This window comes from Anolis carolinensis, unplaced genomic scaffold, assembly GCF_035594765.1.
Source record: "Anolis carolinensis isolate JA03-04 unplaced genomic scaffold, rAnoCar3.1.pri scaffold_12, whole genome shotgun sequence".
NCBI classification, from domain to species: domain Eukaryota; kingdom Metazoa; phylum Chordata; class Lepidosauria; order Squamata; family Dactyloidae; genus Anolis; species Anolis carolinensis.
Window position 1 is genome coordinate 15507986 of NW_026943823.1, and position 12654 is coordinate 15520639.

The window sequence follows — 12654 nt, forward strand, 5'->3', positions numbered from 1 at the left end:
GTCATGGGGGTTCTGTGTGCCAAGTTTGGTCCAATTCCATCTTTGATGGGGTTCAGATGGCTCATTGATTGCAGGTGAACTATACATCCCAGTAACAATTCCAAAATGCCCAGGCCAATTCCCCTCAGAACCCATCAGTATTGAAATTAGGACATATCAGATATGCATGCCAAGTTTGATCCAGATCCATCATTGTTTGGGTTCATAGAGCGCACTGGATGTAGGTGAACTACAACTCCTATAAATCCTCCCAAAGACCTCCAGTATTTTTTGTTGGTCATGAGGATTCTGTGTGCCAAGTTAAGTTCCCGGTCCACCATTGGTAAAGTTCAGAGTGCTCTTAGATTGCAGGTGAACTATACATCCCAGTCCCTACAACTCCTATAAATCATGGTGAATTCTCCCCAAGCCTCTCTAGTATGTTCAGTTGCTGATTAATTCCGCTGTTTGCCATGTGTCATAGAAAAGAATAGGAAATGGTTGTGGGAGAGACAGTGGGAGGGATCATGCAAATTCCACACCAATTGAGAGTCAGAAACACATAAAGTCTAGGATGATATTGTCCCTGTATGAACCCCTGGTCTCAACTGTGACCAAAGTGTGGGATTGTTAGCTGTCTTGAGTCCCCACATGGAGAAAGGCAGGGTATAAGTAAATAATACCATCACAACAACTCTTTCTCTAGGACATGAGGCAATGTATTCAAATGGCAGGATAAAAGATTCCACCTAAACTTTAGGCAAAAAGGTGGTGTTCAAGAGCGGAATCTGCTGCTGCCTGGAAGCCTGGTGGAGTCTTCTCTGAGAGGCTAGGTGGCCATCTGTCAGGAGGGTTTGGTTTGCACCCTTCTGAATGGTAATGGATGGCCCTTGTAAAAGTCTCTTCCCCAACTTCATGATTCGATTCTAAGATGGATCCCTTCCTCAGAGCGCCCCAAAGTTCCCTTCTCTCAGGGAGGGGTGCCATTCTGGTGCAATTATTTGGAAGAGACCACTTTCCTCTCAATCCCAATACTTCCAACAGTATATCAGAATAACACCCCCCCCCCCCCCGCCGCCCAAAAAAAAACCCAAGAAAAGGATTTATTACAATTTATTTCTACATAATTTAAAAATAACTTTTGTTAGTTGCCATACAAATGTATTTCTTTAAACTAGAAAATCAGTTGCCAGTGTATGTTTCAGTACCAAACAGTCTCAGGTTCCCCTCCTGCATTAAGGTGTAAGCACCACCCCCAACCAGCACATTAAAAGGGTCAAAGAGGGCATTTTAGCTGTTTTGGAAACGACGCCTCCTTTGACCCTTCATCGCTGCCCATTCTGGCTATGGCTGGCAGGACTGGTACAGCCAAAGCAGTCCACAATGGACCTCAGCTCCACCCAGAGAAATCCTTTCTCCACTGGCCCCTGCAGCACCAAAGGGAGACAAGGCTTTGCGCCATTCTATTAGAGTTAGCATATTCTATGCAAAGCTGGGCAGCCAAGTACAAAAGGATTGGTCTGCAGAGTCTGGTCCACCACACCCCATGGCCTAAGGACCACCAAGCATACCAGCCTACCTCTCTTACATGCACACACTCACACACACAGAGCAATACTTTCCCTGATATTCAGAAAGCATTTGGATGCACTGATAGTGCCAAACCACTACTGACTTCCTTCCTTAGGCCCCAAGAGAGTGTCTGCCACCACTCCACACCCTGAGAATGTTCCAATGACAGATCAAAGGCAGAATCTCTATGCTAAGTAGAAAGGAAGAAGAGGTGAAGGCAGCTTTTCAATGACAGCAACCAGTTCTCAGGGCCTCTAGGCACAGTTTATATTTACTATTTATAAGAAGGATGCTGGATTGGCCCCTGATCCAGCTCCCTCCCTCAAGCATCGTATTGGCAACACGTCAGAGAGGGCAGCTCAGAAGTATTACAATCCTAAATGCAGGCCACACTTTCTCTGCACATGAACACATAAAGATCACCGATAAGAACAATCATCATTATATAAAACAGAGCTGATTTGTTTCAGAATGGGGTCAAACTAAACAAAATGAAATAAAATTGCCAGTGGGTGGAAATAGATTTCTACTTGGCAGACCTATTGGCTTCCTATACTGCCATGGCACTTTAGTAGAGAAAAATAACATGTATTGGCATAATTTAAGCTCTCCTTGTCCTGAAAGGAACAGCAGGAAGCCTCAGACTCCAAAAAATCCATCCCAACCCACCTAAAGATCATCAACATGGATATGTTGTGTCAGCTTAAGAGTTTCTTGATTTCATTGCAGGAAATCGCTCATGATGCTAAATAGTTTTATCAAAAAGGAAACGTTAATATTTTAGTGAGGTTAAACCCTGCTTATGCGCATCTTTACTGGGCCTCAATGCCCTAAAGAGATTTAAACTAGTAACAACCTAGTGCAGCATTTTAACAGCATTCACACCTGAATGTTTAGAAGGCAGAGAGTTACTTTTCTTTTCCTGCAGAGAGGCAACAACAGGAAGGCACAGAAATACCGCTTCACAGCAAGGCCACATTCACAAGATTAAGATCAATCATGCCATGCAGAGGAGTAAATGGGCATGCCACTATCAAGGTGCTGAACAACATCAAAGGTGGCATCCTAGCTGATTAATGGCAAATCAGGGATACCACTGGAGACCACATCTTACAGAAGGCATCGTTCTGCCTAGTTGAAATAGTAGACTCATTTCGCGAACTTCTGCACAGCACAAATCCAGCCTAAAAGGCAGTGTAGGAACATTCGCTTCTGGAAAAACATCTTGGTTTACTGACATGGCAGAGGAGCAGGCAGATGCAGAACCAAGAAACTGCTTCTCAAAGCCCTCCTTTGCATAGCAGAAAAGCCAAAGGGACTTATCCCCAACTTCAGGATAAGTCCATGCACCAGCAGCAAACACCCTTCCCCACAGTATTGATCCTATTCAAAGCCTTTCAGCAGTTCCCCATCCCTCTCTGATTCTGACATCTGTTTTTACACATAGTTTATGCTGGGCCTCACATACCACAATGGAGCTGGTTTTAAAACTCAAAAGGCATTTTTGAACATTTCCATTCAGCTTCTCTGTTGACATATCAGAAAGGCACAACCCTGTCTACACAGAAGATAGTTGACATTTGAGGGAAAGGCCAGGAAAAGCAGCAGCAACCTGTAAAGCGAAACATATAATTGTGTCTTTCAAAAGGCCCGTATCTTAGGTTTGTATAGCAAAGACAGTGCTTGGCTTAAGAAGCAAGCCCTTCTCTGACCCCAAAAGAGCGAGAGAATGGTTGCCGAGCAGAAAATGTTGAGAACTTGGTGGTCAGGCACAATTCTTCAAAGTGGAATCAAGATCTCCGTTTCAGTCCGCAGGATTCACCACCTGAGCTGCAGGAGTACTTGCTGAAAGGAATCTCTCTTAAAGCCATTAGTGCAAGATGCAATTAGATTAAGGAGGTGGCCCGTAGACCTGCCAAGCCCTTGGTCTCTGCCCCACTGGGCCCGGCAGCTACAACAGGAGGCACTTCTTGGAGTTCTTCTTGGTCACAGGATACAAAACGGCCCGCACGGCTTCTGCAAAGACTTCACGCACCCCTTCCTGGTTGAGCGCCGAGCACTCCAGGTACTTGACCGCCCCAATCTGCTTGGCCAGCGAGGTCCCCTGCTGCGGGGTGGTGGGCCCCAGGCTTTGCTCCTTCAGCTTCTTCACCGTCTCTGCGTTGTTCCGCAAGTCCTTCTTGGTGCCCACAAGGAGGATGGGCACATTGGGACAGTGGTGGGACACCTCAGGGTGCCACTTGTGCCGCACATTGGCGTACGAGGAGGGGCTCCCAATGGAGAAGCAGATCACAAAGACGTTGGTCTGTGGGTAGGAAAGGGTGCGCAGGCGGTCATACTCCTCCTGGCCAGCTGTGTCCCACAGGTTCAGGCTGACCATCCTGCCGTCCACCGTCATCTGGGCGCTGTAGTTGTCAAAGACAGTGGGGATGTATTCCTCGGGGAAGGCGTTGGTGGTGTAGCTGATGAGGAGGCAGGTCTTGCCCACCGCCCCATCGCCCACCACCACGCACTTGATCGTCTGCATCCTTTATCCTGCAAAAGCCAAGAAACATGTCAAAGGCTGGCCCACTTATCCAAAACCCAACGCCTATATCATGTGAAGTCTCACCTGGACCTCATAAGGAAAGAGTCCTCAAATGCTGGACCCCCAGGCGATATGGACTTCAATTGTCAGGATCCCCAGACAGCTTGAGGTCAATGGTCAGGGATTCCAGGCAGTGAAATCAACATCTGGGGACCCAAAATTTGAGGGAAGATAGAAGGATGAACATGTGCTATATATCCACTTCCAGAAATACTTCTTATCTGTCTTTAAAGTGCAGCACTAAAAGGAAATTCCACCATCCAAGAAATCGAAGGAAAAGAGGCAATTTCTTGGGAAGAGCATAATGGGAAGAGTGCACTGTCCAGTCACCAAAAGTGAAGCAGTTTGCAGTAGGCGTGGAGCCTGCCAGAGGCAATGATAGCAGAAGAACTTCTTCCGTCTTTCTGCTGGCCAAGGGCCTCATGAGGGGTTTGGGCACAAACTATTGCAATGTATGTGCACCATGATGAGAACTATCTATCTGGCTTTTCTAATATTGTTGGGCTGCATCTCCCAGCATTCCTCAGCCAAAAACTAATGAGACCTGCAGTCCAATTCCATCTGGAAGGCTGCATGTCTGCAGACACCCACAATGTCATCTTGAATGCCCCTGACTCAAAGGTAGAACGTGCATCATCTAAATAAGGAAGAAAGAACTGTGTGTTCTCACATGAAAGCAGAAGGGGAAACCCAAGTCAGATAGCCCAGAACATCATTTCCTGGATTTAGAGGGAGGGGAAACTTCCTTTTCTTATGCTGGGGCTTGTGTTTGTGTCTTCACAGACCCCATGAATTTTACAAACTTGACACTCAGTAACAAGTTCTAAAATACCCCTCATCATTACTCTTGTGCATTTGCAATATTGGTTTCTCTACCATAAAAGCTAACAGGACACACAGAAGTGATTCTACCAGTCAACTAATTTGCCACTGCTCTGTGATAAAACCACCAGCCAGCTGTTCCACCAGAGGCTGGAGCTGGAGGCCAACAAGGCCTTCGAATCCAGCACCTGTGATGGAGACTCACAATGTTTCCACAGATCCATGGAGGCCGCCTGTGAATACACAAAGGACTGTTAGAAGGAGGCCAAGAACAGATTATGCCAAACAATGGTGGGGCTAGTAGGAATTAATGTGCTTGAGCTGCAGCAGAACGTTTGCCTTAACACTGAGGACAAGTGAGACGTTCAGAAAGAAAGAGAGGCAAGGCAAGCCCAAAGCAGGGGATTGCTTTGGAAGTGCCCTTCAAAGGGAGGGGGAAATCAAAGTCCCAGGTTTTGTGGATGGCCGAGGAGGGGAATCTCTTTTCAGAATTTCCAGCACCTTCAAGAATCAATGAAGCTGAATGCTGCTCCATGATTTATACCTAACTTTTGCTTGCTTTCAAACTGGGAACTGCTGAACCAGCCAAGACAAGAAACAACTTGTCTGCCTCTTCTTTCTTCAAAAGGTGCTACTTAAGTTCACCAGACGAAGAAGTAACTTCCCCCGAAAGATTTGGCTGCTCATGTCAGTGAACTAAAAGGAAGATCCGTATTAGCAGAATACCTTTCCAACTATAGCATTCAAAACCTGGAAAAGGGAAGCTGGATAGGGCTGCCTCTCTATAGATGCTCCAGAACCAGTCCCCTGCAGACTATCTTTCTCTACAACTGGTACAATCTCTCACCAGACAGCAATGAACCAGAAGAATCAATGGGTTGATGCAGCTTTATGCCAACCACAAATGTGGCCCTATGACTCATAAAGCCCCTCCCTAAGCTTTTCCTGACCTTTGACCCCCCTCCAAATTCTCCAGACTGCTATTCTTCTGGGAGGTGAAGTGTCCAGGAGAAGCAATTCACCTTGAAACGGGATTTCAAAACCAGAAGTGGAAGTTTACCGCTTCTGGTTGTGTTTTTCCGTCATCTTTTGGGGTCATGAGGCAGGAAATAAGCTCTTGGTCCACTGGAGTTGCCCACCCATGTAAGAGGTTACATGTATTGCATAGCATGTCTCTATATAATGGGCTCAGCAGCCTTGCCTGCCAATGCCCCAAATTTGAATTTGTCAAGAGGATTCTTTGAATACCTTCTTCACATACCTATTAAGGACCAACCAACCATCCATCTGGGTTAACAACAGGGAGGCCAAAGTTTTTCTTAAAATCAGAATTGCAAGCTCACTGGCTAGCATTGAATATTTACTTTAAAAGAGTATTCTCAGACAAGGAGGACAACTGTTAGCTAACAACTCCTTACAACTTTGCTCCATCATCAATTTCAACCCTCAAGACCATGAAAGATTAGATCACCACAAATGCTGCATTTTGAGGCAATGGCAAAAAACACTGCAAAAAAACAGCATTTAGACAACACATAAGACTGAAGACAGCTTGAAAAAGGCTCAAATAAGAACAGCCAAAACTTAATACATAAAAAAGTAAAAATACAACTGAACAAACCATTCTATTAAAACAGTTTTTAAAGTGTAAAATACACATGAAGGTAAAACTATTTACGAAAAGGCCGGGGGAGCAAAGATCATGTTTGCTTGTTTCCTTCCTGGAGGAAGAAGGAAGAATCCCATTGCAAGTACAGGCAGTCCCTGAGTTACAAACATCTGATTTACAAACGACTCATAGTTAAGAACGGGAGTGAGACAGCAGGGAGAGAAATCTACCTCTCAGAAAAGAAATTCACTACTGAAAGAGTTGTTATCTGGGGGGAAACATGTCTCCACTGAAGCTTTATCCCCAATTCTTGTTTCCACAACAAGCCAAATTTTCCAAAATCAATTCTCACAGGGGAAAAGAGTGACATGAAATCTTCTGAACAGGGGCACAGACAGCAAAACAAACCACACAGCAGTATTAACCCTTCCCTATGCTATCCAGCCCCATATATATAGGTTCTGTGTGTGTGTGTGTATGCATGTATGTATGCATGCATGTAGATAGATAGATAGATAGATAGATAGATAGATAGATAGATAGATAGATAGCTGGAGTTCCACCTAATAAACGTACTTGTTCTGACTTGCAAACAAATTCCATTAAGAACAAACCTACAAAACCTATCTTGGGGACTGCCAGGACAACAGGACAACATACTTGTTTACATATACAGTAGAGTCTCGCTTATCCAACATTCGCTTATCCAACGTTCTGTATTATCCAACGCAGTTTGCCTTTCAGTAGTCAATGTTTTTGTAGTCAATTTTTCAATATACTGTGAAGTTTTGGTGCTAAATCCATAAATACAGTAATTACTACACAGTAATTATTGTGTATTGAACTGCTTTTTCAGTCAATTTGTTGTAAAACATGATGTTTTGGTGCTTACTTTGTAAAATCATAATACAATTTGATGTTGAATAGGCTTTTTCTTAATCTCTCCTTATTATCCAACATTTTCACTTATCCAACGTTCTGCCGGCCCGTTTATGTTGGATAAGTGAGACTCTACTGTATATATATACTGTACATCTGAAGTCTCTGAACAAAAGCCTTGCTTCTGAGTGGCTAAGGCTGTCATATAATCCAGTTCAAAGCAGATAATCTGGATTCAGAAACTCATAGAATCATAGAATAGTAGAGTTGGAAGAGACCTCATGGGCCATCCAGTCCAACCCCATTCTGCCAAGAAGCAGGAAATCGCATTCAAAGCACCCCTGACAGATGGCCATCCAGCCTCTGTTTAAAAGCTTCCAAAGAAGGAGCCTCCACCACAGTCTGGGGGAGAGAGTTCCACTGCCAAACAGCCCTCACAGTGAGGAAGTTCTTCCTGATGTTCAGGTGGAATCTCCTTTCCTGTAGTTTGAACCCATTGTTCCGTGTCCATATAAACTGGATTATATGAAAGTGTAGATGGAACCTACTCTCACCCTTGTAGCTCTCTCTCACACAAACACAATACCACTAAGGCCCCTTCCACGCAGGTGTATAAAATCCCACATTATCTGCTTTGAAATGGGTTATATGGCAGTGTGGACTCAGATAATCCAGTTCAAAGCAGATATTCTGGATGATCTGCCTTGATATGCTGTGTTATATGCCTATGTGAAAGGGCCCTAAGTGAACAGGTGAAATCCCAATACACTGGGTTCAGAGAGTGCCCCAAAACCCTCTTCCCCAAGGCATCGATTCTCCTCCTCTGAGGCTGCCACACCTTGGGGCCCAAACAAGATGACAAGCTGGTAAACAGTCCTTGCTGCTGCTGCCTGGGAGCTGCAAAACCACTTCCTGGCTCATGCGGCATCAGACAGCCAGAGGCAGCATTGCAGGAGAGGCAGATGTGGTAGCAGAAGAGGTTGCAGCCTCCAGGAAGTGCTGCTGTTGCAGATTCATCCAACTTTAGTTCTAGATAGCAAAGGGGTGGGGAGCTCACAAGGCCTTTGCAGAATTGCTTCCTCTGAAAGGCATTCACAAAGCTTCCCATCAGGCTTTGGGAGTCTAATTCCATTAGTATGATCACACTGGGCCACACATTTTGGTGCCTCAAATGTGAGCCCTGTCTCTGGATTATATTTGACAATTACTCATTCCAAAGATGGTGCAAGTTTCCCTCTATCAGCTCTAGTTTGTGAGATACAGAATATATGACATATACCGCCCCAGAGTGGGCGGGATATAAATAGTTGATTATTTTTATTATACCAGAGTCCCCCAGTGGCGCAGTGGGTTAAACCCTTGTGCTGGCAGGACTGCTCTGAATGTTGCCAGTTCAAATCCAACCCAGGGAGAGCATGGATGAGCTCCCTCTATCAGCTCCAGCTCCATGTGGGGACATGAGAGAAGCCTCCTGCAAGGATGGTACAAACATCAAAATATCCCCTGGGCAATGTCCCCTGGGCAACATCCTTACAGATGGCCAATTCTCTCACACCAGAAGCAACTTGCAGTTTCTCAAGTTGCTCTTGACATAGAAAAAATATTATTATTATTATATTGTATGACACAGCAAACAAGATAGATATCCTGGATTTCATATCACAAAATCACAAGTCGAACACTTCCCAAGTGTCTAGGACTGTGTGATGTATTTTCGGATGATGCGTGCAGATCCCAGTCTTTTGCAGTTAGCAGATCGTAATTTTGTCAATGTCTATTGTTTCCAAGTGCCGGCTGAGATCTTTTGGCACGGCACCCAGTGTGCCGATCACTACCGGGACCACCTGCACTGGTTTCTGCCAGAGTCTTTGAAGTTCAATCTTGAGGTTCTGATAGCGGCTGAGTTTTTCCTGTTGTTTTTGTCAATGCGACTGTCACCTGGTATGGTGACATCAATGATACAAACCTTTTTCTTTTCCACAACTGTGATGTCTGGTGCGTTATTATTATTATTATTATCATCATCATCATTATTATGACACAAAGTAATGGGTTCAAACTGCAGGGGAGGAATAGATTCCACCTCAACATGAGGAAGAACTTCCTGTTTGGCAATGAAATATGCAGCTGCCTCTGGGTGTGGTACAGTCTCCTTCTCTGGAGGTTTTAAAGCTGAGGCTGGATGGCCATCTGCTGGGAATGGTTTGATCGGGCCTTCCTGCCTGACAGCAATGGGGTTGGTCTTGATGGCTTTTAAGGGGTCCCCTTCTTTGAAGTGGAGTCTAGATGGCCATCTGTCAGGAGGGCTTGGGTGGTGTCTTCCTCAATGGCAGAAGGGAGTTGGGTTGTGGAGCCACTTCTAACGTCTCCATGGCAACGTTGTAGCCCTCTTCCGTGTGCTGCCTCTCCCTCTGACGCAGTCGTTCTATCTATAGACTGCCCCCTTGTGGTGGCCTCCAGGCGCTGCATACATGCATAGCTATGTATCCCTTTAGGGAGGCCTAGCTCCAAACAGGGCTAATTTTCCAGTCGGAAACCCCTCCGTTATAGTAAATTGGGCCACGAAGGGCCTACATGCCAGATTCAATCCAGATCTATCCCGCCACAGAGGAGCCTTTGAGGCACAAAGCAACGCACAAACACATCACACTGTGGCTCTTAGACATTGCTAGACGAGACTCTGTGCATGAAGCGTCAACGAGGCTTTCCGTTTCCTCGAACCCTCCCCCGGGGCCTGGAATTACCTGAGCGCGGTCTCTCCTTCCTCTGAGGGCGCTGCCTCTGTCGCCGGCCGAAGGGAAGCTGCGGCACCCGCCCCCCGGCCACCGTATGCGCACTGCGCATGCGCACAGCTTTCAAAAGAGACTACGCCTTCAAACAGCACCGCCTCCTCCCGGGCACTTCTGGGAAATGTATTCCCTTGGGGCGCCAGGAGACGGTGGCCGGAAGCGGACAGAATTCCTCGTCGTTCGCCTCTCCCTTACTTTCTCTTTGGAAGCTGGCTTTCATTCTCTGCAGTCTTTTCCTTTTGTGTAGCCGGAATAAGAGCATACACCCCCATGTCAGACTACACAGAGAAGCCATTGAAATCCACAAGCATGTGGACAATTTCAACAGAGAGGAGGAAACCATGAAAATGAACACAATCTGGCTACCAGTATTTTAAAGAGCTCTAAAATCAGGACAGTAAATAATGAACAACACTCAAAAACGGGAATTCCAGACAGGAAACAATCAGGGCCAGCTAACACCTCCCAACAAAGGATTCCATAGGCAGGAAGAGACTAATTTTTCTTCTCATAGACTTGGCATGGGAAATTGGTTAATCGGTTAAAATCCATGAGTAAACCAGTTTTTTGTTTTGTTTTGTTTTGTTTTTGGACCTGAAAGATTTTGGGGGTGGTTTGAACCTTGGCTATGGGCTTGTACACCCACCCACCCACCCCAATTGTGCACCCCTTAAAGATAGAGACCATGAAATGTATGAGTTGGATATAAATTACACAGAAAGAAGCCTGGCTGAAAGCAAGTCCTTTATTTGGGGTTTAGATAGAACATAGTGGCCAGTAGCTACTTTCCGTGGAAATCATGAATTTCAGCTTCGGGCTCTTTTGACAACTTCTGCGACCTGCGACCACAGCTGCCAACCGAACCAGCCGCCTTTTCGAAACTATCCTTCCATTCTTCACATCAAACCTTTTCACAAGTTCAGTATCCCTGAACCAAATTGCTTGGGGCCAGAAGATTTCTGAATTTTGTAACATTTCTTTTTGGAATACCTGCATTTATATGTGTGTGCCAAACAAGATATCTTAGGAGATGGGACCCTATAGGGTTACCAAATGCCCCTATAGTAGCAATAAGATTCCCAAATACTCCTAAAGGACCTATAGGGTCTCCCAAGCCTCCTATAGGGCATATAGGGTTCCAAATGCTCCTATAGGGATCCAAATCCCCCTATAGGACCTGTAGTCAGTCCCTCACAAGCTCCTATAGGACATATAGGGTTCTCAAATCTTGCTATAGGAGCTGTAGAATTCTCCAATCCCCATATAAGACCTATAGGCTTCCCAGATGCGCCTAAAGGGCCTATAGCAGGCATGGGCAAACTTGGCCCCTACTGGTGTTTTGGACTTCAAATCCCACAATCCCTAACAGCTGGTATGTTTTAGTCTCCTGTTTTTAATACTTTATGCTGTATGTTGATTACTATGATGGTTTTATTGATATTGATGTTTTACTATTGGAATAATTGTTTTATCGTTTTATTGTTGTATGTTTCGGGCTTTGTCCCCATGTAAGCTACTCCGAGTTCCCACTGGGGAGATGGGGCTGGGTATAAAAATAAAGTTGTTGTTGTTATTATTATTATTATTATTATTATTATTATTATTATTATTATTATTATTATATAGGACCTATAGGGTTCTCAAATGTTCCTAAAGGTCTTATAGGGTGCTCAAATATTTCTAAGGGACCTATAGGGTTCTCAGATTGTGATCGAGGTGACCACCCTCCCCCCCAGGACTTTGTAAAAGATAGTTCAAAAATCAAGACTTTATGTTCTATATTCCATATATTTATAGTAGAAGGTGATTGAGACTTTTTACTGGAGTTTACTGTGGATTATCCCTGCACTCTGAGGCAAGAGATAACAACTTCATGAATTGTAAAATCATGCTGCTAGAACTCCACTTCTATGAATTTCCATACTGGGTTCCCCAGATGTTATGAACTTCGTTCTTATCAAATGTTTTCAATTGTTTATATCATTCATGATCCCCCTTTATGCAATGTAACCCACCTTTATGGATTCTCCCTTATTTCCTTGAAATCTATCTATTTGCCTATATGTATTTGTACTCTTTGGGATCCCCGGAAAATATGTATTTTTCCCAGCTGGGTTTATATTCCAACTTTATTTTATTTTTCATTTTATTTCATATAATTGCCAAGTCATGAAATCAAATAGGGAATATTTCGAACTCAACTTGAACCCCAGAACCTGCCCCATTTTCTATGACCCAGGCTTACCTTCCCAAAAACAAAAGGTTAATCCGCTGCTGCTTAACCCAATCAAATTCAGATTGCATGGACAATATAGGGCTTGAGTCGCCAAATTCGGAGTATTTGACCTAAAGGTGATTCGCCCTCAAGGCAAACATTGTCATATCTCCTCCAAAAGGAAATCCAGGACACCTCAGGA

The 12654-nt window shown here is 44.7% G+C and overlaps 1 protein-coding gene across 2 annotated transcripts; it reads right to left on the reverse strand.

Moving 5' to 3' along the window:
- Window positions 1-1076: 1076 nt before the first annotated feature.
- On the reverse strand, window positions 1077-10349 carry LOC100562114 (rho-related GTP-binding protein RhoG). Of its 2 annotated transcripts, XM_062963892.1 has the most exons (3): window positions 10193-10301; window positions 4163-4284; window positions 1077-4086 (listed from the first exon to the last, which is right to left on the reverse strand). In XM_062963892.1, the coding sequence occupies exon 3, from the start codon at window positions 4076-4078 to the stop codon at window positions 3503-3505; it is 576 nt and encodes a 191-aa protein (XP_062819962.1). In that variant the 5' UTR covers window positions 4079-4086; window positions 4163-4284; window positions 10193-10301; the 3' UTR covers window positions 1077-3502. The 2 variants fall into 2 exon arrangements, with proteins under 2 accessions (XP_062819962.1, XP_008119969.1); XM_008121762.2 differs by lacking the exon at window positions 4163-4284 and having other exon boundaries at window positions 10193-10349.
- Window positions 10350-12654: the final 2305 nt, after the last annotated feature.